Source organism: Pongo abelii, chromosome 10 (genome assembly GCF_028885655.2).
Source record: "Pongo abelii isolate AG06213 chromosome 10, NHGRI_mPonAbe1-v2.0_pri, whole genome shotgun sequence".
NCBI classification, from domain to species: Eukaryota; Metazoa; Chordata; class Mammalia; order Primates; family Hominidae; genus Pongo; species Pongo abelii.
In genome coordinates this window covers 108591977-108618836 of record NC_071995.2, presented here as the reverse complement: position 1 = coordinate 108618836, position 26860 = coordinate 108591977, and the positions used below count along the sequence as shown (strand labels likewise).

The window sequence follows — 26860 nt, the reverse complement described above, 5'->3', positions numbered from 1 at the left end:
AGCAGGTGAGGGTGGGACAGGGGGCATGGGGTTGACTGACCCATGGGTCTGGCTCACTCCTGTCCCTGCTTGGCACACAGGAGGGGCTCAGGAATACCTGTAGATAGAGTGAAGGGATGAATAAAGGAAGGAATGAGTGACTGGACAAGCCAGCCAGGCAGGGCATCAGAAGGAAGCACCTGCTCAGATACAGGCTCTGGCTCTGAGACCAAGTGTGCTTGGGTGAGTGTCCTGGTCTTGTTGAGCCTCAATTTCTTCATCTATAAAATGGGCTCATGATAGTTGTCCTCATGAGAAGTGTTGGTCTTATAGGCCAGAAAACCCCACACATAGTAGGTGCTCAGTAAGCTGTCTGTTAAAAGATGGATGGGAGGAAGCTAATTAGTTAGTTGGGCAGAGGTTCACTTTGGAGACCTGTCTGCCCTGGAGAGAATGACTAAGCCCGTCTTTCACTCCTTTGCCCTGTTCATTCATTCATTCATTCATTCATCCAGCAAATACATCTTGAGCAGCTGCTATGTGCCAGGACCTGTTCCAGGCATCTGGGCCTCAGCAGTTACCAGAAGGGAGTCCCTCCGCCCTAGAGCTTTTGTCCGAGTGACATCATTCCACACGTAGTGCTTTGAGGCCACTTTGTGAGACTCTGATACCCACAATGACAAGTAATCCAGCAGTGGGAACTGTGATGAGCTCCCTTTTACAGGCGAGGAAACTGAAGCTCGGAGAGGTCAAGTGATCCATCTGGGGCCACACAGTTACTAAATGGCAAAGTCAAGATTCAGACTCCAAGCCTGTCACCACTGTGCCATCCTGTCCTGCTGAGTTCCAAGGGACATGGCGTTGAGAAGGGGGGTCCTAGGGAGAGGGCATGGTAGCCCCCAAAGGGATGAATGAACTCAAATGGATTTAAAAGCAGATGGTTGGAAGTCTAGCCACATTCACTTCCTGTAGCATTGTGGCCTCAGTTAAATCTCGTTCTTTCTGATCTTCAGTTTGTTCATCTGTGAAAAGGTAACAATAACACCTACCTCAAATGAGAGAGAAATGTGAAAGTGCTTAGCATATGATAGGTATTGGATAAACGTCAGCCCTTACCTCCTTTCTCCCGGGACTGACTTTATACATCTGGGAATGGAGACAATAATATTTAATCTCTATAGTTATTATTTAGATTAAAATAGAAGGGGCCAGGCATGGTGTTTCACACCTGTAATCACAACACTTTGGGAGGCCAAGGTGGGTGGATCACGTGAGCCCAGGCATTGGAGACTAGCCTGGGCAGTATAGTGAGACCCCATCTCTACAAAAAATAAATTTTAAAAGTAGGCATGATGGGCTGGGTGCGGTGGCTCACGCTTGTAATCCCAGCACTTTGGGAGGCCGAGGTGGGCGGATCACGAGGTCAGGAGATCGAGACCGCGGTGAAACCCTATCTATACTGAAAATATAAAAAATTAGCCGGGCGTGGTGGCGGGCGCCTGTAATCCCAGCTACTCGGAGAGGCTGAGCCAGGAGAATGGCGTGAACCCGGGAGGCGGAGCTTGCAGTGAGCCGAGATCGCGCCACTGCACTCCAGCACTCCAGCCTGGGTGACAGAGCGAGACTCTGTCTCAAAAAAAAAAAAAAAAAAAAAAAATATATATATATATATATATAGTAGGCATGGTGGTACATGCCTGTGGTCCCAGCTTCTGGGGAGGCTGAGGTGGGAGGATTGCTTGAGCCTGGGAGGTCGAGGCTGCAGTGAGCTATGATTGTGCCACTGCACTCCAGCCTGGGTGACAAAGCCATACCCTGTCTCAAAACAAAAAACAACCAAATGGGAGGTGCTGTGTGAAGTATGCCATGGAGGGTAGGCATTACTGATGGTAATTTGCAGGCATTAGCCTCAGTCATAATTTCAAGCAGTTAACCCCTGAGGCAGCAGCCTACTGTTGGCACAGACTGGTGTTGAGGTGGGCTGGGACAGAGGAAGGATCTCAAACTGGTTTTCTGCTGCCTCGGGCTCCCTTCCCCGACTCCTGCCCCATCCGCTCATAACGGGCGCCTGCCCTCTAACCCCCTCCTCTGATTTGGCAAACTCGGGACTTTTGCTCCTAGAAGTGGGATAGAGGAGTGTATGCATGGACGAGTGTCCTGTCCCTTCTGGTCCTTAGTCTCCCAGCTGAGAGGCAGCCCTTGTCCTGACAGCCTTACAAAGGTGACAGAAGATGGAAATGAGGTGGCGAGGAAACCCTTTCCAAAGGTGAGGTCTCTGCAGTCATGAGCCCTGGTTTTGGAGCCGGGAAGTCTGGGTTCCAGTGCCTGCCCAGTTCTGACCTCCCTGGACCTCAATGTCATCATCCCCCACCCCCCACTGCAAACTGAGGGAATGTTAGCAAGAATGGCAAAGCAGCCATTGAACATCCTTATCTGTAAAATGGGGGTAATAATTACTATGACGTGGGTGGAGTTAAGCCGTATTTGCTCAGTAGTTATTTGGTGTACAGTACATTCATGCTTTAAACTAAAAAATAAGTTCAAGTTCATTGAACACTTGGTGTTTGTCAGGCACTGCGCTGAAGGCTTGAATTATCACATTTAATCCTCACAATAGCTCTTTGGGGTAGGAGCTGTTATTTTATAATATTTTAAAAAATAAATAAATTTATTTATTTTTTGTAGAGATGGGATCTCACCATGTTGCCCAGGCTGGTCTCGAACTCCTGGGCTCAAGCGATCCTCCCACCTTGGCCTCCCAAAGTGTTGGGATTACAGGTGTGAGCCACTGCACCCAGCCTTATTTTTTAGTTTAAAGCATGAATGTACTGTACACCAAATAACTATGGAGCAAACATGGCTTAACCCCACCCAGGTCGTAGTAATTATTACTCCCATTTTACAGTAAGGAAACCAAGGCCCAGAGATGAGATGTGACTTGTGCAAGACCATATGGCCAGTGAGTGGCAGATGAGATGTAGAGCATTGATCAGGCAACGTTCTGAGACTATAGAATCCTCTCTGGAGTTCTCTGTGGCTGTGACCGTTCTCTAGGAGAGGGGCTAGGCCAGAGAGAAGGTGGGCCTAAGGTTTTGTTTTGTTTTGTTGAGATGGAGTCTTGCTCTTGTCACCGACGCTGGAGTGCAGTGGTGCTATCTCCACTCACTGCAATCTCTGCCTCCTGGGTTCAAGCGATTCTCATGCCTCAGCCTCCTGAATAGCTGGGATTACAGGCACCCGCCACCACACCTGGTTCATTTTTGTATTTTTAGTAGAGATGGGGTTTCACCACGTTGGCCAGTCTGGTCTTGAACTTCTGACCTCAAGTGATCCACCCACCTTGGCCTCCCAAAGTGCTGGGATTACAGGCGTGAGCCACTGCATCCGGCCGGACTAAGATTTTGACACCTCCCTTCTCCCGGGCTGGAGCTGAGTAGCATGTTCTCAAGCAGGGCTGGCTGAGAGGGTGGAATCCTGGGCTATGCTCTGATGGGAAGGAAGTGAGATAAGGGAAGAAGGACCTGGAGCCTCCTGGGGTAGTGACTTTGTATCCTCGAGCACCTACTACGTGCCAGACCCTGTTTGAAACCCTTTATGTGGCTGGGCGCGGTGGCTGACGCCTGTAATCCCAGCATTTTGAGAGGCCGAGGCGGTCGGATCACCTGAGGTCAGGAGTTCGAGACCAGCCTGGCCAACATGGTGAAACCCTGTCTCTACTAAAAATACAAAAATTAGCTGGCGCAGTGGCGGGCGCCTGTAATCCCAGCTACTAGGGAGGCTGAGGCAGGAGGATTGCTTGAACCTGGGAGATGGAGGTTGCAGTGAGCCAAGATTGTGCCACTTATACTCTAGCCTGGGTGACAGAGCAAGATCCTGTCTCTCTCTCTCACACACACACGTGCACACACACACACAAGAAAGAAAAAAAAGAAACCCTTTATGTGTGCTTAATCTCCATAACATTCCCATGTTGCAACAAGGAAACTGAGGTTCTGGGAGGGAAGTGACCTGCCCGAGGTCACCAAGCCTGGAAGGGTCATTTAGATGTAATTCACATACTCATAACTCAGTCTTTTAAAACGTACAATTCAGTTGGTTTCTTAGTGTATTCAGAGTTGTACAGACATCAGCACTATCTCATTCCAGAACATTTTCATCACCCCAAAAAAGGACTCTGTACCCATTAGCAGTCACCACTCCCCCCTCCCAGCCCCTGGCAACAACTAATCTGCTTTCTGTCTCTATGGATTTGCCTGTTCTGGGCATTTCATATAAATGGAATCCTACAATATGTGGTCTTTTGTGTCTGCAAGGTGCATGCTCTTAACCATTAAGCCACACCGCTTCTTGGTGGCTCCTACCCAGGGGATGGGACCCTTGGAAATGACTTGGTCCCTGTGAAAGCTCAGAGGGGCATCTGTGTGTGCCGTCAGCCAGCCTCCCTCCAGCCAAGGGCTTGCAGAATGACCAAATGACTGCCGTGGCCACGCTGGCCTTGCCCTCTGTGGGGCCCGGTGAGTCACCCCAGACCTGCCCTGCCTGGGTGGTGTGAGTGCATGGGGTGGGGGCCCAGCAGGACACTGGGGCTCTGTCTGTCCTGGACAGGCGGCCACTGTGCAGCAAACAGGAAGCGGGCTGGGCCGAGACCTGCTAGGTAAATACAGGCTGGCCAGGGAAGGTGCTGGGCATGGCATGATGCCCCCCTACTGCTGCCGCCTGCCAAGGGCCTGGGAGCCGTGGGTAGCCTGGCAGGCAGTAGGTTTCGCCTGGCCAAGGAGCTGAGCTCCCAGCCAGCTGTTCCCAGCAGCCGCCACTTCGAGGTGGCTGCCAGAGTCTACCTCCAAGCCTCTGGATCTGGCCGCTCTGCCTTCTCTAGGAGTCATTGCCTTCCTTGGTCCTCAGTCCTTTTGTTCGTCTGTTCCCCTAATGATACTAATAAATAGTACACTGATACTGATGATTCCAACAGCAGCCATTCTTGACTGAATGCATGCTCTGTACCAGGCACTGGGCTCAGTGTTTTGCATGCTTTATCTCATTTAACCCTCATGACAGTTCCCTTGGGGTAGGTGCTAGGATCATTGCCATTTTACAGGCGAGGAAACCGAGGCATGGGAAGGCCAGGTGACTTGCCCAGAGCTGGTGAACTGGTAGTTCACCAGGGACTGCGATCCACCCCCCACTCCATTCTTTCTCCAGCTCCTCCCTCCCAGAGTTCCCTTGTCTTTGTAAAGTGTCCATCAAAGGCGCAGGTCCCAGGGATGCATGGGTTCTAATCCTGCCTCCCCCTTTCTGGAGCAAGGCAATGCCAGACAAGTGACTTCACCTCTCTGAGCCTCAGTTTTCTTACCTGGAAGGTGGAGAGGGGGCGGACAGGTCTGGAACTTTCTCTCTAGTAACAGCAAAGCTCAGAGTCCTTGTCTTCCTAGTACCTTCCTATCTACATGTGCCCTGCAAGACTGCTCTGGAATGGCAGGCACTCACAGTTGTGTGTATTTGAGGGTACCACAGGAAGTGGGTGCCCCCAAATTGGCCAAGGAGCCCCAGGATGGAGGGAGGTAGAAGCACACTGGGTCTGTCTGGGAGCCTGAGCACCTTTTCTGTGGGCTCCTTCCTACCCATGGATTCCAACCCCCACCCATCTCCCTGCTGCCCACCCACTCACCCATCTCTTCTCCTGCTTTCCTTCTCCCTGTGCCCCAGGCCACACCATTCCTCTGTGCACCCTGCACTTTCCCCTCCACACCTTTGTCCTTGACACCTCCTCTGCCCTTTATCTTCCTCCTCCTCCTCCTCACAGCCTCTCCCCCTCCCCATCAGAATTCCGGCTGCCCTTGCTCTGCAACCCTGCCTAGAACTTCAGGTCCCTGGTCTTACCAAATATTCATTGACACCTCATTTTGCTTCAGCACCATGCTGAATGCTGGCGACACAGGGGACACGAAATAATCCCTACCACATGGAACTAAAACTCTGGAGGCGAAGAGAGAAGATGAATCAAAGAATAATATATAGGCCGGGCACGGTGGCTCACGCCCATAATCCCAACATTTTGGGAGGCTGAGGTGGGCGGATGACCTGAGGTCAGGGGTTCAAGACCAGACTGACCAACATGGCAAAACCCTGCCTCTACTAAAAATACGAAAAATTAGCCGGGTGTGGTGGCGCATGTCTGTAATCCCAGTTACTCGAGGAGGCTGAGGCATGAGAATTGCTTGAACCCGGGAGGCGGAGGTTGCAGTGAGCTGAGATCATGCCACTGCACTCCAACCTGGGCGACAGAGCGAGACTCTCTTGAAAAAAAAAATACATATATAGAAAAGTTTAATCGTGGGAAGTGCTGTAAAGGAAGGCACATGTTGCTCTAAGAGTAAAGAGCAGGGGAAACAGGAGGGCTTTTCAGAGGAAGTGCCCTTTAAGATGAGGCTTGAGGAGTAAGTGGGAGCCAGCCGCTGAAGGGAAAGGCATTCCAGGCAGAGGGAACAGCCTAGGCAAAGGCCTGGAGGCAGAAATAGCCATCTGCCTTCCCTCCTGGACTGCGAGTTCTCTGAGGTTCCACACTTTTATGTCTCCCCTGTGCCCTGCAAACAGGTGCCACTGCATTGATGCCTGGTGGAATGAATTGATTCCAGAAGGGAGGGAATTGGGAGAAACCAGCTCCGTGGAATCCTGCCTGCTGGGGCGGAGCAGGCTTGCACGCCCAAACTTGCCCCCAGATTTAAGCAGCTTTCCTTGGTCACGTAATCAGGAGGATGGGATTTGACAAATGTGTGCCAGGGTTTCCATGAGATCAGGCAAAGCCGCGGGTAACCCCGAGGATGGGCCCCTTTTTCCACCCTCCGCAAGTTGGGGCATGGGGACGGAGCCAGAGACCTCCACCGCCTTTGAATCCGGGATTCTCAGAGAGAAGGCATCTGTTGTGCAATCTGCTGTTTATTGAGGCTTTCTTTATGCCAGGCACTTGACACAACGTATATACCTCTCACAAGACCCTATTACGATCCCTTAATAGGGCAGCTGAGGGCCGGGCGCGGTGGCTCACGCCTGTAATCCCAGCACTTTGGGAGGCGGAGGCGGGCGGATCACGAGGTCAGGAGATCGAGACCATCCTGGCTAACACTGTGAAACCCTGTCTGTACTAAAAAAATACAAAAAATTAGGCAGGAGTGGTGGTGGGCGTCTGTAGTCCCAGCAACGCGGGAGGCTGAGGCAGGAGAATGGCGTGAACCCGGGAGGTGGAGCTTGCAGTGAGTGGAGATGCGCCACTGCACTCCAGCCTGGGCGACAGAGCGAGACACTGTCTCAAAAAAAAAAAAAAAAAAAAAAAAAGAAAAAATAGGGCAGCTGAAGAAAGTGACGATCAGAGAGGTTGGGTAACTTGCTCAAGCTCACCCAGCAAATGAGCTGTGGGTCTGGGATCTGACCCTCTGGTCTGCCTGACGTCAAAACGCTCTCTCCCTCTGTGCCCCACTGGCTCAGGGGACCATGAGAGCAGAAAGCCAGGTTCCCGGAAAGCCTGGGGTCTCTGTCTAGGGCAGAAAGGAAGGCTTGGGGACCCTGGCTCAGCCCTGTATCTCGTCACCCTACTCAGGACTCCTGGACCCCTTAACTTGCCCACTCCTGAGCCCTTCCGGTCTATGCAGTTCTTAACACCACCCGATGTGACTTTGCTGCTTGGTTTGTCTAGTTTATTGTTTCCCCACCGGAAGGTCTGCCCCCAAAGGGATTGTTATCTGTTTTGTTCACATCTGTGTCCCTAGTACGTAGCATAGTGCCTGGCACATAGTAGGTGCTCAGTAAACGTGTGGAATAAATAAATAGGTAAATAAATAAATAAATAAATAAATAAATAGCTTCTACTCCTGCCCATTGGGCCCTTTCCAGAGGAAGATGCAGATTCTTTCTCTGTCCATCCTACATAACGGCCATCTCTGTGTGGACCATTTCTGGTATATATATTAGAATATATACATATATATTAGAATATATATACCATTCGGTATATATATTCTAAAGAAGGGTTTGAATATAAACCTTCTTTTGAATATATAGGATTTAAAACCAACATATTCAAAAACCTCTACTTTGGCCGGGCGCAGTGGCTCATGCCTGTAATTCCAGCACTTTGGGAGGCCAAGGCGGGTGGATCATTTGAGGTCAGGAGTTCAAGACCAGCCTGGCCAACATGTGAAACCCCGTCTGTACTAAAAATACAAAAATTAGCCCAGTGGTAGTGGCGTGTTTCTGTAATCCCAGCTACTTGGGAGGCTGAGGCAGGAGAATTGCTTGAGCCTGGGAGGCGGAGGTTGCAGTGAACTGAGATTGTGCCACTGCACTCCAGACTGGGTGACAGAGTGAGATCCTGTCTCAACAAACAAACAAACAAACACCCACTGCTCTGAATGAATGCTGTTGTGAAGATGTCAGTGTGTGGGGATGTTCACAGTCATGCAGGAACGTTCTTGGGTGCCTCCCTGATGCACACCTGGTGCAGCTGGGAGCTTCCCCACTGTGGAGGGGCTCCTGGTAGGAGGCATTGTGAGCCCTTGCGGGAACGAAGGGCCCACCATGCCTGCTCACAGTGGGCACACACACATGCACACACCCATGGAGGAAGGTCGGAAGAAATGTACACGACAGTCACACGCAGAGGAGACACATGTGGACTCACACCCTGGCTCTCAGCCTCTCTCCCTGCCTGCATCCCCCCTTCCCTCCCTCCTAAAGCTGGCATGAGTTTGGAATGTGTAATAACAGCCTTTAGGGCAAATTAGAACAGGGAGTAAACTCTTTCTCTGACCACAGAGAACAGGGCAGTGTTTGGGGAGGGAATTGCCACAGAGCAGCAGAGCCGGGTGTGTGTGTGTGTATGTGTGTGTGTACACATGCCTATGTGTATGTGTACACGTGAGCTGGTGTGTACACACTCCTGAGTGCTGTGATGTGGAAGGAGCCCAGGGCTAGGAGTCTAGAGGTTTTCTCCAAAGCCATTTGCTCCCTAGCTGGCCTCTCAGAGCCTCCATTTCCTTAGCTATAAAGTGGGAGCAATAGCCTAGCTTTGTTCAGGTTCTTCGGGGGAGTGAATGAGAGAGGGGCTTAGTGGATTTTAGCGTGGGCTATAAAATGTCAGGCTGTAGTTCTGGCACGTGTGTGCATGTGTGTTTTGGGGAAGGGGAGTAAGGAGGACAGGTTAATCAGGACCGTATCATAGTGGTGATGATGATGATTAAATGTGACAAGATCCAACATTTATCAAGTATTTCTTAGGTGCCCAAGAAACACTTGACCTGCCTTATCTCCCAGAAGCCCTACAAGGGAGGTGCTATTATTGCAATCCCCATTTTACAACTAGAGAAACTGAGGCTCAGAGAAATGAGAATGGGTGGCAGTAATCATCCCTTCCTCCTGGGGTGGCTGTGAAGCTTGAAGAGACACTGTAAGCGCTCAGGTAGTACCCTGGTACTCCATCACTAACCTGCTGTGTGACCTCAGGTAAGTCGCTTAGCCTCTCTGAGCCACAGCTTCCTCATCTGTAAAATGGGAATGATTGCAATACCTACCTCCAGGGCAGATTTTTTCAACCTCAGTGCTGTTGATGTTGTTGACTGGGTTATTCTGTGTGGTGTATTCTGTGTGGTGTAGGGCTGTCTTTTGTTTTGGAGGATGTTTACTACTATCCAGCATGGTGGATCCCAGCAACGGCCCCTGTGCAGGCCCAGTGAGGTGGCCGAGCTTCCTGGTGGGAAGGCCTTCCCCCTCTCCTCCCTGGTCAATCTGAGGGTGAGGACGGCTCCCCATCACCCTCACCTGGCACCCAGGACATCCCCAGTCCATGGAGGGATTCAACCTGGGCTCTGCAGCCAGCTGCCCGTATTTCAGTGCTGGCTCTGTCACTAACCTGCTGTGTGACCTCAGGCAAGTCGCTTAGCCTCTCTGAGCCTCAGTTTTCTCATCTGTAGAATGGGAACGATCGCAGTACCTACCTTCAGGGCAGGTGTTCTCAGTCTCAGTGCTATTGACATTGTGGACTGGGTCATTCTTTGTGGTGTGGGGCTGTCTTTTGCTTTGGAGGATGTTTAGTGCCATCCCTGGCCTTGATCTACCAGATGCCAGTAGTGCTCCCTGTCCTGTACAGTTGTGACAACAAAACATGTCATCAGATATTACCAAATGTCCTTAGGGGAGGAGCAGAACTGTCCTTGTTTGAGAACCACTGGTCTGGAGTCATGGTGAGGGCTGGATGAGGCCCCGTGCTGGGCACAGCCTGAGCTACGTCATCAGGCGAGGATGGTGATTTAGTTCACAATTATTATTTCATCCTAATTAGAATGCTAATCATGATCACGGCGTGACTTGCCGAAGGCCACACAGCAGCCAGACAGGTTGAGAGTTGCTGGGAGGGGATTTGAACCCGGGATTGGCTGGCACCAGAGCCCCCATTTTGGAGTCCCCAGGAACCTGGGATGCTGTCCAGGCTTAGGGGAGGGCTATCCTCCTGAGGGGAGGAGGGTGCAGGCATGCTGGGGGATGGAAGGACCTTCTTGGCTGCCTTCTCTGGCCTTGGGAGCTCCCTGGGGTGGGTTCCATTAGCTCCTGAGGTGCCATGGTGAGGGGTGCAGTGGATAGAAGGGTATTGACAACACAGAGGGTGTGCCTGATGCCTTGTCTCCCCCTGACCTCAGGGCCCCCAGTGAGGTGGACAGGGCCATGCCCAGGAGAGTCTAATCCGCCTCCCGCCAATGCCTGTGCCCCTGCAGATGCACCTGCTGCCTCAGCAACCCCCCGGCCCCCATTCCTGCAGAGCAAAGCCCAAATGCATGTGGCAGCCACGAGGGACTGGGGATCCAGATCCCCCTCTCCTGCCTGGCCAGTCGAAAGGACTTCATGTCTCCAGAGGTCCTACTAGGTGCTGGAACTGAGTAGGTGCCTCACATGCTGGAGGACCCTAGGAGGGGGCGTGGTCACTCCGGTCTTACAGGTGTGAAAAGCACGGGGCAGAGAGAGGAAGTGATTTGCCCATGGTCAAACAGCTAATGACCAGGGCCAAGACAGGAACTGGGTCTGATTTCAGAACCTGGCCTCCTAACTTCTCTTTCTTCGTTTGGTTATAATAACTGAGAGCCCCACTCTATTTACAGATGAGGAAACTGAGGCTCAGAGAGGCTAAGCGACTTACCTGAGGTATTTGTTTTTAGATAGAGTCTTGCTCTGTTGCCCAGGCTGGAGTGCAGTGGCGCCATCTTGGCTCACTGCAACCTCTGCCTCCTGAGTTCAAGTGATTCTCCTGCCTCAGCCTCCTAAGTAGCTGGGACTACAGGCACGTGCCACCACGCCTGGCTAATTTTTGTATTTTTTATAGAGACGGGGTTTTGCCATGTTAGCCACGCTGGTCTTGAACTCCTGACTTCAAGTGATCCGCCCGCCTCGGCCTCCCAAAGTGCTGGGGTTACAGGCGTGAGCCGCTGCACCCAGCCAAAACCCCACTTTAATCCCAGAAGTGGCACTGGATATATCTGACCTCACTTCCCACTGCCTGCAACCCTATGAAGAAGTGACTACAATTGTACCCATTTTGCAGAGGAGGAAACTGAGGCTTGGGGAGCTCAAGTAACTTACCTAAGATCACACTACATGTAAATAGCAGAGCTGGGATTAGAACCCAGGCCTGAATGACTCCAAAGGCCAGGCTCTCTCTCCCTGTTGGTGTCCAAAGGGAAGCCCGCCCCCTGTGGGAGCTCTGACCCTGTGTCCTGCTGCGCCCACTAAGGGAGGCCTCTTGCTGTGTCCCCACCTCTCTGGTCCAAGCCTTCCCTCCTGGAAGCCACAGAACAAACAAGGTGGGAACTAGTTTATTTGTTTTTCTACGTGCGTATTGGGTGGGAAGAGTAAGATGTACAAGAGAGGGCTTTTCAGACATGCCCCTGCCTCCCGGGTGGGGTGGTAAGAGTTCCAGGAAACTCACCCTCGGTGCCCAGCCCCACCTGGCTGGCACCATGCTACAGAGAGCAGGGCGCCGACAGCCAACCAGTGGGGCCTTGCCCCTCCCTTGCCCTGGCTCCTGGCTAAGCATTGGACCCGGGAGCCAGGGAGACATGGTTCAAGTCCAGCTCTTCTTCCTGCAAGCTGTTTGCTGCCTTTGAAAGCTGCTTCCTCATCTGAGAAATGGGAACAAATGACATCTTTGTCATAAAGTTGTTCATTTGTGTGAGGACTCAGGGATGGACAAGACAGATACATTTCCTGCCTCCTGGCACCCACAGCCTGGGAACGAACCATCCCGTGAACAGCTGGGATAAAGCTTCTGAGGAGAGGAGCATGGATCCTGGGAGCGAGTGTGTGCAGGCCAGGGAGGGCTTTCCAGAGGAGCCCAGTTGAGCGGGGACACCAGTGGGGAGGAGTTGACCAGGCAAAGGTGCAGGGAGGGATCAGCACTTTGCACTGGGGAGCAGAGTTTGTGCACTGGGGAAGTCAACTCAAGTCTTGGAGCCTCAGTTTCCTGTTCTGTAAAATGGGGATGCTCATGACGGTGTTTGATGAGGAAACAGGACTGCCGGCCCACACAGCAAGTCCACATGGATTTTCTGAGCCCCTCCTGTGCCTGAAGCCCACGCTTAATGGTTCTGCCTTAGCAGGTGCTTACCACGTGCGAGGCACTGCACTGCACTGCACCGGCCACTGGACTGCATGTTCTGCCCGTGAGGCTTGGATATCCCCATCTTACAGATCAGGAAACAGAGGCTATGAAATGTCGACTTGCTCAATGTCATGGAATGACTAAGTATGGAGCCTGGATTTGAACTTGGCTCTCTGGGGCTCCAAAGCTGGCTTTCTTGGTCAGCAGTAGGGTCTGGGATCCAAGTATGGGGTCCCAGCTTGACCCTGAAGTCCCCTCTCTTTCAGCTAATGCCCAGGGTAGTTGGACCTGGGGCCAATTTGTGTTTCCAGGTTCCTGAAAGAGGCTCCTGTTGCAGTTCCCGCCTGAGGCTGGCGGCCAACCACATCTGGGAGTGGCCTCCCCGTACCCCTGTCATTACAACGGTGGCTTTGAAGCAGCTGGCAGCACTGCTGCTGGTCCACGTGGGAGGGGGCTTCCTGGAGCCCCCGCCACTGGCCGGGTTCTGCCTGACTCCCCTTTCATTCCCTTGCAGGCTGAGCGGTGCAGACGGGCCTGGGGCAGGCATGGCGGATTCCAGCGAAGGCCCCCGCGCGGGGCCCGGGGAGGTGGCTGAGCTCCCCGGGGATGAGAGTGGCACCCCAGGCGGGGAGGCTTTTCCTCTCTCCTCCCTGGCCAATCTGTTTGAGGGGGAGGATGGCTCCCCTTTGCCCTCACCGGCTGATGCCAGTCGCCCTGCCGGCCCAGGCGATGGGCGACCAAATCTGCGCATGAAGTTCCAGGGCGCCTTCCGCAAGGGGGTACCCAACCCCATCGATCTGCTGGAGTCCACCCTATATGAGTCCTCGGTGGTGCCTGGGCCCAAGAAAGCACCCATGGACTCACTCTTTGACTACGGCACCTATCGTCACCACCCCAGTGACAACAAGAGGTGGAGGAAGAAGATCATAGAGTGAGTATTGTTAGCTTCCTGGCCTGTGGTCTCCTCCTCTGTATCCATTCACCCATTCATCATCCACCCCTCTATCTATTATCCACCCATCTGTCGATTCATCCATCCATCCATCTATCCATCCAACCATCCATACATCTATCCATCCATCTATTCATCTCCCTATCCATATATCATCCATCCAACCATCCATCCATCCATCCATCCATCCATCCAACCATCCATCCATCCAACCATCCATACATCTATCCATCCATCTATTCATCTCTCTATCCATATATCATCCATCCAACCATCCATCCATCCATCCATCCATCCATCCATCCAACCATCCATACATCTATCCATCCATCTATTCATCTCCCTATCCATATATCATCCATCCAACCATCCATCCATCCATCCATCCATCCATCCATCCAACCATCCATACATCTATCCATCCATCCATTCATCCATCCATCATCCTTCCATGTGTCCATCTGTTCATCTATTCATCATTCCATATGTCCATCTATACATTAATCTATCCATCCATCCATATGTCATCTATCTATCCACCCATCATCCATCCATCCATCCATCCATCTACCCATCTATCCATCATCCATCCGTCTATTCGTCATCCATCTATTAATCCATCATCTATTCCTCTACCCATTTACCCCTCTGTCCACCCTTCCATAGGACATTTGTCTGTTCATCCATTCATCCATCCATGCACCCATTTACCCATTCACCCATCCACCCACTCATTTATACAACTATTTACTCATCTAACTCTCCATTCATTCATCTGCTTTTTTTTTTCTTTTTGAGATGGAGTCTTGCTCTGTTGCCCAGGCTGGAGTGCAATGGCGTGATCTCGACTCACTGCAACCTCCAGCTCCTGGGTTCAAGCAATTCTGCAGTCTCAGCCTCCCGAGTAGCCGGGATTACAGGCACCCACCACCACACCCAGCTAGCTTTTTTTGTATTTTTAGTAGAGACAGGTTTTCACTGTCTTGGCCAGGCTGGTCTTGAACTTCTGACCTTGTGATCCACCTGCCTTGGCCTCCCAAAGTGCTGGGATTATAGGCGTGAGCCACCGCGCCCCGCCTCATCTGCTTTTTTATTCACCTACATATCCACATACTTATCTGTCCCCCACTCATCTACTTGTCTGTCCATCTCTTCACCTACACATTCAGCCTTCCATTTGTTTATTATCTTTTTGTTTATACATCTGTTCATCCATCCATCCATTTATCCATCTATCATCTACTCATTCATTTACCCAGATGCCCATCTTTCCACTTTTTTGTCCACCTGTCCAATCTATCCATACATTGTCCACTCATTAAAATATCTATCTACCCATCTACCCATCTGTCAGCCATCTGTCCAGCCATACACCCATATAACCAACCTTCCATTCATCTACCATTTTCTTATCTGAATGTCATTTCATCCTCTCACCTACCCACTGTTTCTATTCATCTAGCCATTCAGCTATCAAACTATTCATCATTCATTCATTCATTCATTCATTCCATTTCTCATGCTTGATTGCTCACCTGCCTGCCGTCCTTCTTTCCTTCCTCTCATTCTCTCTTTAACCACCAATTCATTCACCCAGATCTCTGTCCATCCATTTGTCCATTCACTCCTTTGTTTGCTTAGTCACTGACTCATTTATTCATTTGCTCATCTTTTCTTCCATTTTTGCATCTATTCATCCATCCATCTCCCTACCTTCTCTTCCTGGTACACATCCAGCTGCCCCTCCTGGGTCTTCTTCAATCATCACCTCCATTCCTGGCCATCCAGTGGCTTTCCTGAGGCTTAGAAAGAGCTGGAAACCCCAAGGCATTCAACCTTTCTTTCCCATAATGACAGCCTTGCTGAAAGAAAAGACAGAGTGGAGAGAAGCCCTGGATGGGGTGACAGCATGTGGCCCCTATGACGCATTCCATGCCAGGCCTAGCTGGGGACAGGGAGCCTCCAGCCCCCTCGACCACCTTGTCTGGTCCCCATCCTCCCCCAGTGGGTTCTGCTGAGCTGAGTCTTGCAACCCAGACTCTAGACTCAGAGGCATTTGCCTGGCATCTGCATGTGGTTTGTGTGGCACTCTGCAAACTCAGGCATCCCGGGTTCTGTCTCCAGCATGACCCTATTGTCTGTCACCTGCAGACTCCCTGCTTTGTGAAGTTGAGCCCTCCCTCCTGGTCCTTTAGGAAGCCCAGGGACTTCCACAAGCTTTTGGCAGTTTGGGGGAGGGAGCAGGGCTTGCAGTCTCCTAGCCAGCTCCTCCTGAGCCTCAGCAGGCCCTGCTGAACCGTATCCTTTCTAGGTCCTGGCCCTGCTGTCCCTAATGTACCCTGAATTGACCCTTTCCTCAACTGCTCCATGAAATCTCCTCTTGGTGGCCTCTGTGTGTGTCCTGGAGGATGGTCCTGAGGTCTGAAGATGGCCTGGACTTGCCTGGTCCTCCTCTGTCCCCCTTGCTGGCCACAGATTCATTTATCTCTTGGATGGAGCCGATTCCCCTTCTCAGCCCTTGCTTGGTCAAGAGCCGCCCCCTTTATTTATTCACAGTCATTGATTCATTCAGATGTTTCTTTTTCTCTTTTTTTTTTTTTTTTTTTTTTGAGACAGGGTCTTGCTCTGTCACTCAGGCTGGAGTGCAGTGGCGCTATCTTGGCTCACTGCAACCTCCACCTCCCAGGTTCAAGCAATTCTCCAGCCTCAGCCTCCCAGGTAGCTGGAACTACAGGTGTGCACCACCACAACTGGCTAATTTTTGTATTTTTAGTAGAGACAGGGTTTTACCATGTTGGCCAGGCTAGTCTCGAACTACTGACCTCAAGTGACCTGCCCACCTCGGCCTCCCAAAATGCTGGGATTACAGGCGTGAGCCACCGCACCCGACCAGTGGTTGTTTCTTGAGTGCCCACTATCTACCAGTCAGTGGGGTTGGCCCTGAGGCTTCAGGCTGAGCCAGACCAGATCCACCTCAGTAGAGGTGATTCAGGCGGCACTTTCCGTTTAGAGGGTGAGACAGGCAAGAAGCAAGTAGCTGAGCACATGGATGTGCCATGTGAGTTGGGGGAGGTGCTGAAGTTAGAGAGTGGGTGCATACAAGAAAGGTAATCCAGGAGGGCTTCTTGGAGGAGTCGACATTTAAGCCCAAAGCTAAAGGTCGCAAAGGGGCGGTCACAGAGAGGGAGGGAAGGGTGTTCTAGGTGGAGAGAAATGTGAGTACAAGGGCCTAAGGCTGGAGAGGCTCTGCAGATGTCTCCAAGGAACAGGGCCTCACAGTTGTCTGTGTGCTGAAAAATCTGTACAACCTCTGCTCAGAGGTGGAAACTAAGGGCCAGAGCAGCAGAGTGCCCAGTGTTCCCATCCTTCTGTCCCCAAGCCCTCCCAGGTCCTGTTGAAAGCTGGTGGGCTCTGTATCTCCCCTTCCCCTCCCTCAGACCCCTCTTGCAAGCCCTCCTCCCCACCCCTATCCCAGGAAGTCCAGGCTGGTGGAGTAAGTGGGGCACGGCTGAGCCCTGAAGGCTGCCTCAGTGAGATCTGGTGGGGGCAGTATTGCTTTTTATTTTTTGGCTCAAAGGTCAAAGTTCAGGAAGAGGTAAAGTGGGGGCTGCCTAAGTGCCCTCATTAGAGGCTGTATCTGTGCCTGTGCCCCTGTCAATAGGAGAGCACCTCTTACCCTACTGTGGATGCTAACGACCCCCTTTGCCAGTAGCTGCCCTGAGATGGAAAATCTCAACCCCTGGCGAAGAGGAAGGGAGGAGAGTGGCTGTCGCCTTCTCATGGCAAGACAGGCTGGGTACAGCCAGCTGCCAGCTTTGTCCACCCTTGCAACCCTGTCCCACCTGCTTCCACTACCTGCCCTGGCCTCAGTTTCCCCAACTGCGTTTCCCCAACTGCATTCCCCCTTCCCCTCTGGCCCTGCTGCCTCTTGTTAGGGTTTTCTCTGTTCCCCTACTCTCCCCTCTTCTCCCTCCCAGACCCTGTGCCTCCATCTTCCTCCTTCTCTTTAGTCTCTTATTCATTAAACAGAGTCTTACTGCATCCCAAGATGTGCCAGGCACTGGGCCAGGTAAGAATGTGACAGAGAGAGCATTCCTGCCTCATGGTGGCCCTGGGCTAGGTCTTTCTCTCTCAGAACCTAGCATATAATAGATGCCGAAATAATGTTTGTTGAATGACTGAATGAGTGTCTCCAAGCCCTCCAGCTCTTAGTGTCTGTTTCCTTCCTTTCTCTCTCTATCTTTTCTCTTCTCAGCCCTCTCTGTGCCACACCCTTCCGCCATCTGCGTCTTTAGCCCCACATCTCTCCCATGCACATACAAGCTCCAGACACACAGTAGGCACTCATTAATAATGGTAATATCAACTAACATTTATTGAATGTTTACCGTGTGGTGGGCCATGGGCAAGTACATATGAGCATGGCCTCATTTGTCTCAAATGTTTGTTGAATGGATAAATTAATGGGTTAGTTATGGAATGAATGGATGAAATGCCTCATCTTTTAGTCTGCTGTTTCTTTATTTTATCTTTGTTTTTGTCTCTTTCAGTCTCTCTGCCTTAGTAAGTACTCAATAAATGACTAATATATGAGTGGGTGGGTGAGTGGATGGGCAGTTGGATGGATGGATGGACGGATGGATGGATGGATGGATGGATGGGTGGATAGGCAGATGGATGGATAGACGAGTGATGGATGGATGGATGGATGGATGGATGGGTGGGTGGATGGATGAGCGGATGGGTGGATGGATGAGTGGGTGGATGGATGGATGAGTAATGGATGGATGGGTGGACGGATGGAGGAGTGAGTGGATGGGTAGATGAATGGATGAGTGATGGATGGATGGATGGGTGGGTGGATGGATGAGTGGGTGGATGGATGGATGGATCAGTGAGTGATGGGTGGATGGATGAGTGATGGATGGATGGATGAGTGGGTAGATGGATGATGGGTGGGTAGGTGGATGGGTGGATGCTGGGTGGGTGGATGTATGGATGAGGGATGGATGGATGGATGGGCGGGTAGGTAGATGGGTGGATGGATGGATGGGCGGGTAGGTAGATGGGTGGATGAATGGATGGATGGGTGGGTGGATGGGTAGATGGATGGATGAGTGATGGATGGATGGATAAGTGGATGGATGGGTGGATGGATGAATGGGTGGATGGATGGATGAGTGATGGATGGATGAGTGATGAATAGATGGATGGGTGGGTAGGTGGATGGGTGAATGGTAGGTGGGTGGATGGATGGATGGATGAGTGGGCGGATGGATGGATGAGTGATGGATGGATGGATGAATGGGTGGGTGGATGGGTAGATGGATGGATGGATGGATGAATGATGGATGGATGGGTGGATAGATGGAGGAGTGGGTGGATGGGTAGATGGATGGATGAGTGATGGTTGGATGGATAGGTGGGTGGATGGGTAGATGGATGGATGGATGGAAGAGTGATGGATGGATGGATAAGTGGATGGATGGGTGGATGGATGAATGGGTGGATGGATGGATGAGTGATGGATGGATGAGTGATGAATAGATGGATGGGTGGGTAGGTGGATGGGTGAATGGTAGGTGGGTGGATGGATGGATGGATGAGTGGGCGGATGGATGGATGAGTGATGGATGGATGGATGAATGGGTGGGTGGATGGGTAGATGGATGGATGGATGAGTGATGGATGGATGGATGGATGGGTGAGTGGATGGGTAGATGGATGGATGGATGGATGAATGATGGATGGATGGGTGGATAGATGGAGGAGTGGGTGGATGGGTAGATGGATGGATGAGTGATGGTTGGATGGATAGGTGGGTGGATGGGTAGATGGATGGATGAATGGAAGAGTGATGGATGGATGGGTGGATAGATGGATGGGTGGGTGAGTGGATGTGTGGATGGATGGGTGGATAGATGTATGGGCAGTCTGTGCATTTCTTTCTGTTTGTCTCCACGCAGCACACAGTAGGTACTAGCTATAGTTTGTTGGATAAAACATTCCTTAGTTTTTACATCTGCCCCACCTACCTCACCCTGTTCCTTGTAGGGCTTCAGCTGCCCCCCCCCCCACCACAGTCTCTGGGTCCCTAAGGCCAGGGACAGTGGGGCAGGCAGGGGATGAGCCCTCCCATCAACTTGCCTCCCTACCTCCTCCAGGAAGCAGCCGCAGAGCCCCAAAGCCCCTGCCCCTCAGCCGCCCCCCATCCTCAAAGTCTTCAACCGGCCCATCCTCTTTGACATCGTGTCCCGGGGCTCCACTGCTGACCTGGACGGGCTGCTCCCGTTCTTGCTGACCCACAAGAAACGCCTAACTGATGAGGAGTTTCGAGGTGAGCCACCCAGATGGGCATAGCCAGTGGGACAGCCAGGGGTGTGGGGGAAGCCTGGCATTGGGGGCCCCCTTTCCCCTCAGCTTCTTTCTTTGGGTCGGTGGACTGCATTGGCCTGGAAAGTGCACTGGACAGGGAGTCTGGTCCTGTGTGTCCTTCACCATGTTACTTAACCTCTCTGGGCCTCAGCTACCTCCATTTATTCATTCTTTCATTCATTCAGCCCTTATTTATGAAAAGGTTAGTGTAGTAGGTAAGCAGAGTCCACCTACTTGGGTTCAGATTCTACCTTTACCACTTAAGCGATGTGTGACTTCTCTGAGCCTCCGTTTCCTCATCTGTAAACTGGGGAATAATCACAGCATACTCCTGGCTCTGCAGAGCTGTCCTGGCTCTCATCCCACAAAGAGCCCAGCGCAGGCAGCTGGAGTCCTGGAGCTCCTGTTCCCCTGAGGGAAGGTCTGGAGGGATGGGCAGGGTGTCCGGGCTGGTAGTCCTGATTCTACTTCTTGGGGTCTGCTCCACCCCAGCCCAGCTTTAGGGCTCCACTTCCTAGGCTGAAGCCCCAGCCCAGAGAGCTCACCCTTCAGCCTTGTCCAGATTCAAAACACCCACCTCAGGACACCAGCACCCTCCACAGCCCCAGGCCTTACCTGTGAACACCTGCACCCAAATCAGCCACCTGCTATGTGCTGGGTTCTGGGTAAGCCATTATTAAACTGGCCGTGATCTCACAAGTCAAGATACCATGTCAAGAAGTGTGACACCAAGGCTGGGCATGGTGGCTCACACCTGTAATCCTAGCACTTTGGGAGGCCAAGGCAGGAGGGTTGCATGAGCCTGGGAGGCTGAGGCTGCAGTGAGCTGTGATCATACCACTGCACTCCAGCCTGGGTGACAGACAGGAAAAAAAAAAAAACAAAAAAAAAATTGTGTTACCTGCTATGAAGAAGGGCCCATCTTGGGAGGCGGACCATGGTTGGTCTACAGCCTAAGTCTGAGGAGGCTTCAGGGATGTCAGAAGAGGCTTTTTTCTTTTTTTTTTTTTTTTGAGATAGAGTTTCGTTCTTGTTGCCCAGGCTGGAGCGCAATGGCATGATCTCTGCCCACTGCAATCTCCGCCTCCTGGGTTCAAGTGATTCTCCTGCCTCAGCCTCCCAAGTAGCTGGGATTACAGGCATGCGCCACCATGCCCGGCTAATTTTGTATTTTTAGTAGAGACGGGGTTGCTCCATGTTGGTCAGGTTGGTCTTGAACTCTCCACCTCAGGTGATCCGCCTGCCTTGGCCTCCCAAAGTGCTGGGATTATAGGCATGAGCCACTGTGCCCAGCCAGAAGACATTTTTTAAGACTTCGGTTACTTTAAGTAAATTAAGTTCCCAAACAGGGTGAACAAGTCTGTGCTACATCATCCACATATACCTTTGTCAACCTGTTTTTTTGTATTTTTTTTTGAGATAGGGTCTCATTCTGTCACTCAGGCTGGAATGCTGTGGTGTGATCACAGCTCCCTGCAGCCTTGAACTTCTGGCCTCAAGCAATCCTCCTACTTCAGCCTCCACAGTAGTTGGGACTACAGGTGCAAGCTACCATGCCTGGCTAATTTTTTTTTCTTTTTTTTTAAGAGACAGGTCTCACTATGTTGCCCAGGCTGGTATCAAATTCCTGGCTTCAAGTGATCCTCCTGCCTCAACCTCCCGAAGTGTTGGGATTACAGGCGTGAGCCATTGAGGCTGGCCTCAACCTCATTCTTACCCTGAAACAATACAATGCAGTATCATTGTGTCCATCAGGAGACAATTGCTGGGGCTTGGGGCAGTGGCTCATGCCTATAATCCCAGCACTTTGGGAGGCCGAGGCGGGTGGATCACCTAAGGTCAGGAGTTTGAGACCAGCCTTGCCAACATGGTAAAACCCTGTCTCTACTAAAAATACAAAAAAAAAAAAAAAAAAAAAAAGAGCCAGGCTTAGTGGCACACACCTGTAATTTCTGCTACTTAGGAAGCTGAGCCAGGAGAATCACTTGAACCTGGGAGGTGGAGGTTGCAGTGAGCCGAGATTGCACCACTGCTCTCCAGCCTGGGTGAAAGAGTGAGACTCTGTCTCCAAAAAAAAAAAAAAAAAGACAATTGCTGGATTTATGAAAAATATTGATTCGTGGTTCCTGGCCAGGCGATGTGGCCTCGTTTGGAGGCACAAGTTTAGAGCTGTGGGACGATGGGGCTTCTCTCTCTGCTCTTGGAGTAGCTCAGTGATGGCATGAATAATCTCATTCGGAGATAACCCATGTTTAAGCCCTGGCCAAATGGCCTCTTCTGGTGCACCAAGTACGTGAGGCAAAGGTGCGGAATCTTGGGGTAGAGCGAATCCTGGGAGATGGATGCTGGCACCTGTGCCTTCAGCACCAGGCTGGCTTGTCAAGGCCTCTGGCTTCTCCTGAATTCAGGCTTGTCAAGGCCTCTGGCTTCTCCTGAATTCAGGACTGAGTCGGGGGCTCTTAGCATAGTCCAGGAACCCCCAGATGCATGTGTGTCTGTGCATGAGTGTGGGTGGGGGACTCTTAAGATAGGCTTGGGAGGTGGGTCTCTGAAATTGCAGAGGCTAGCGTATGTGCATAGAAGGAGACTTACTGTGAGGTCCATGATACTAATTAAGTGCCAGGGCCCCTGGCTAAGGCCCTTTCTGAGGTCCTCGACCTAGTCCACGTCCCAGAAAACCTGGATCCGTCCCTGCATGGCTAAAGGGTCATGAGCTCATCTGATTATCAGGAAAGTCTGGGACGCCCTCCTGTGCCCCCACCTCCCCTCCGCAGGGTTTTACAACCTCCAATTTGGCAATTGTCAATTTAGAGCCCCTGGCTACAGCAGCCCACCCTGGGCAGAGCCACTTCGCCACCTGGTGGCTGGTTCCTGGAACTGCATGTTCCACCTCATCTCTGGGAAGATCCTACTCCTGACATCTCCTCCCGGGACCCAGGCGTCCCCTCCCTGGGTCTGTAACCTGTGTCTGAAAGCCCGAATCCAGGGTCTCTAGTTCCACTTTGGGTCACCTATGGTTTGGAATTACCTGCGGTGCCCAACTCTCCCCTTCATTCAATGTGTGTTAACTCAGCAAATGGTTGTTGGGCACCTACCACATACCAGGCACTGTGCTTGGCAGAGGCCGAACGATAGTGAGCAAAGCAGACATCACCCTGCCCTCAGGGTGCTCACAGGCTCCTGGACAGGACCAGCATTGACCAAGCAACCACAGAAATAAGCACACAGTTACGAACTGTAACAGGTGTCAACAAAAGGCTGTACTGGAGGATTTGACCTAGTCAGGGAAAATCCAGGAGAGCTTCCTGGAGGAGGTGACACTTGAGCAGAGTCTGAGTGAGTTGCAGTTAACCAGGTGAAAAGAGGAGGGAGGAATGTTTCAGTTTGGGGTGGGGGTTCAGAGACAGCAGGTGCAAAGACCCTGCCGTTCACCGTGGTCAATTGCAGTCTGAAATGACCATTCCAGCTGCTATATGGAAAGTGGATGAAGGAAGGCCAGAGAGGCTGGGGGAAATGAGGGAAATGAGGGAGGTGTCTTAGGCATGTGAGAGGGACGGTGGCTGGGCCACATTATTCCATGAGAGGTTTGGTGTTGCCTCTGAGCTGGGCTCCAGGTGGACAGCGGGAAAGCAACTGGGAATGAGGCTTGTCCCAAACAACCCTGCTCCTGGAAGGGCTGAGACTAGAATTCAGGTCTCTTGAGTCTGCCCCACTGATTCCTGGCATTTAGGGAGACGGTTCCTAAATCCCTTCTCATGGATTGATAACAGCAACAGTAATATTTATCAAAGACTGCTATCTGCCTGGTACTGGGCTAATCAACAAATACTGATTAGCTCTTTGATTTCCCTTCATAGCTTTAATTTAGCCAGAAAGGACCCTAAGCAGAGAAATGGTCATACAGCTGTCGGGAGCAAAGCCAGGCCTCGAACCCAAAGTGCCTGGCTTCAGAACGGGCACCTGAACCCACATCTGCGTCTCCCACCCTCTGGCCATTCCTGAGCCCCTGGCTGATTTTGCCCTGTCCTTGATTCACAGGGGAGTTTTCAACTTACTCTTTTGAGATATAAATCAACTCAGGTAGCCATAAAAATAGCTACAATAGAAACTTGCAAAGAGACATCAGCAAGCGTTAGTGAGAGGGGTTAAGGACCTGCTAGTACCAAACGGAGAGTTAACTTCATGAGAAAGATTCGATAGTGGATGAAACCTTCAGGGTTATTATTGTTGCACCCCTAGAACCCCCAAGGTTCTCTCCTGGCTCCCCTAAGCTCAGTTCACGTCCACTGTGGCACACAGTCCCACACTTCAGGGAACACTGCACCCCTCCACTCCCTTCTAGGGGCACCAGTGTAAATGCTTCATGGGAAAAGGATTCGATGCTCTGACAGGTAGGTGAATGCTGCCTAGTGTGTCTTGCTTTTAGAGGTTCACAGTCCCTGTTAGTGTATGAAAGGCTCTGAGAAGTCCTGTAGTAAGGAATCATGATTGGCTTTGTTTAACCCAGCATTCTCACCATTTATTTGTTTACGAAGCACTTTACATAAATCTTTTCAAGGGCCGGGTGTGGTGGCTCACATCTGTAATCCCAGCACTTTGGGAGGCTGAGGTAGGTGGATCACTTGAGGCCAGGTGTTTGAGACCAGCCTGGGTAACAGAGTGAGATCCCTTCTCTACGAAAATAAAAATTAAAAAATTAGTTGAGCATGGAGGTGCACACCTGTAGTCTTAGCTGCTACTTGGGAGGCTGAGGTGGGAGGATCACTTGAGTCCAGGAATCGGAGGCTGCAATGAGCTAGGATTGTACCACTATACTCCAACCTGGATGACAGAGCGAGACCCTCTCTCTCAAAAAAAAGGATATTAATAAATAAAAATAAAAAATCTTCCCAAATAAGATTAATTAAATAAATACCAATCTGTAGGCTGAAGCCTCTCACATTTCAAAGCACCTAATCCCATGAGTTTATTGTACCCTCTCAGCACCACTGGAGGCAGAAAGATAGAGTGGCCCTGGGTCCCCACTGGACAGATGAGGAAACAGGCTCGGAGAGGAGATGCTGACAGCCAGGACGTCTGAACCCCTACCCAGTGCTCTGTACCCCAATGCTTAGAATTTCAAGGTCATCTTGTATGTCTGTCTTGCTAGAGCCATCTACGGGGAAGACCTGCCTGCCCAAGGCCTTGCTGAACCTGAGCAACGGCCGCAACGACACCATCCCCGTGCTGCTGGACATCGCGGAGCGCACCGGCAACATGCGGGAGTTCATTAACTCGCCCTTCCGTGACATCTACTATCGAGGTGGGGCCCCGGGCTGGGCAGGGGTACCACGGGGGCTGATGGAGACACTGTCCTTTGCTTGTCTGACTCCTGAGAGCTTTGATCATCTGGGCCTAAGTGCCAGCACGTACCCAGGACCTGACGAATGGATGGATGGATGGATGGATCGATGGATGGATGGATGGAAGGATGAAGGAACAGTAACTACCCCTTCCAACTTTGTTTCGAGTTTCAGAATAGAAGATTCCACTGGGTGTGGTGGCTCTTACCTGTAGTCTCAGCACTTTGGGAGGCCAAGGGGGGCAGATCGCTTGAGCCCAGGAGTTCAAGACCAGCATGGGCAACATGGTGAAATCCTGTCTCGACGAAAGATACAAAAAAAAAAAAAAGCCGGGTGCGGTGGCTCACACCTGTAATCCCAGCACTTTGGGAGGCTGAGGTGGGCAGATCACTTGAGGTCAGGAGTTCAAGACCAGCCTGGCCAACATGGTGAAACCCTGTCTCTACTAAAAATGCAAAAATTAGCCAGGCGTGGTGGTGCGCACCTATAATCTCAGCTACTTGGGAGGCTGAGGCAGGAGAATCGCTTGAACCTGGGAGGTGGAGGTTGCAGTGAGCCAAGATCGCGCCATTGCACTCCAGCCTGGGCAACAAGAGCAAGACTCATCTCGGGAAAAAAAAAAAAAAAAAAAAAGATACAAAAAAAGCCAGGTTTGTTGGTGCACACCTGTAGTCCCAGCTACTTGGGAGGCTGGGGTGGGAGGATCACTTGAGCTCAGAGGGTCAAGGCTGCAGTGAGCTATGATTGTGCCACTGCACTCCAGCCTGGGTGACAGAGTGAGATCCTGTCTCAAAAAAAAAAAAAAAAGATTCCAAGATTCTGAGATGCAGCGAGTCTAGTGATCATGAACTCTGGATCTGGCCCTAAGATGCTGCGGTGGCAGATACTGTAAGGCTCTATGATAATGAGTCCTGAGCTCACAAGCTCTAAGAGGCAAAGGCAGCAGGGGGCCAAGATCCGGGCCAATCCCGGGTTCTGAATTCTAAGATTCTGTAAATCAGAGTTGACCTTCGGATGCCTGGATATTAAGATTCAAAATCCGTGAATATTATATCTTGAATCCAAAATTCTGGGAGGCCAAAGTACTGTTGTTTCCTCTAGGATTTTTCTTTTTTTTGAGACAGGGTCTTGCTCTGTCACCCAAGCTGGAGTGCAGTGGTGTGATCATGGCTCACTGCAGCCTTGACTTCCTGGGCTCAAGTGATTCTCCCACCTCAGCCTCCCAAGTAGCTGGGACCACCTGCATGGAGCAACATGCCAGGCTAGTTTTTAAAATTTCTGTAGAGACAGGGGCTCACTATGTTGTTGTATTAGTCCATTCTCATGCTGCTATAAAGAACTGCCCAAGACTGGATGATTTATAAAGGAAAGAGGATTAATTGACTCACAGTTCCGCAGGGCTGGGGAGGCCTCAGGAAACTTACAATCATGGTGGAAAGGGAAGCAGACATGTCCTTCTTCACGTGGTGGTAGGAAGAAGAAGTGCCACAAGCAAAAGGGGGAAAAGCCCGTTATAGAATCATCAGATCTCTTGAGGACCCACTATCATGAAAACAGCATGAGGGTAACTGCCCCCAT

At 51.3% G+C, this 26860-nt stretch overlaps 1 protein-coding gene across 2 annotated transcripts in view; it reads left to right on the top strand.

Annotated features, from left to right (window-relative positions):
- TRPV4 (transient receptor potential cation channel subfamily V member 4) overlaps window positions 1–26860 on the top strand; it is a 50962-nt gene that overhangs the window by 5877 nt on the left and 18225 nt on the right. For both annotated transcript variants that reach the window (XM_063712251.1, XM_024257515.3), the window contains exons 2-4: window positions 13128–13544; window positions 19730–19902; window positions 25090–25242. In XM_063712251.1, coding sequence (XP_063568321.1) covers window positions 13159–13544; window positions 19730–19902; window positions 25090–25242 — 712 coding nt within the window. In that variant the 5' untranslated portion in view covers window positions 13128–13158. The remainder of the gene's footprint in view (window positions 1–13127; window positions 13545–19729; window positions 19903–25089; window positions 25243–26860) is intronic.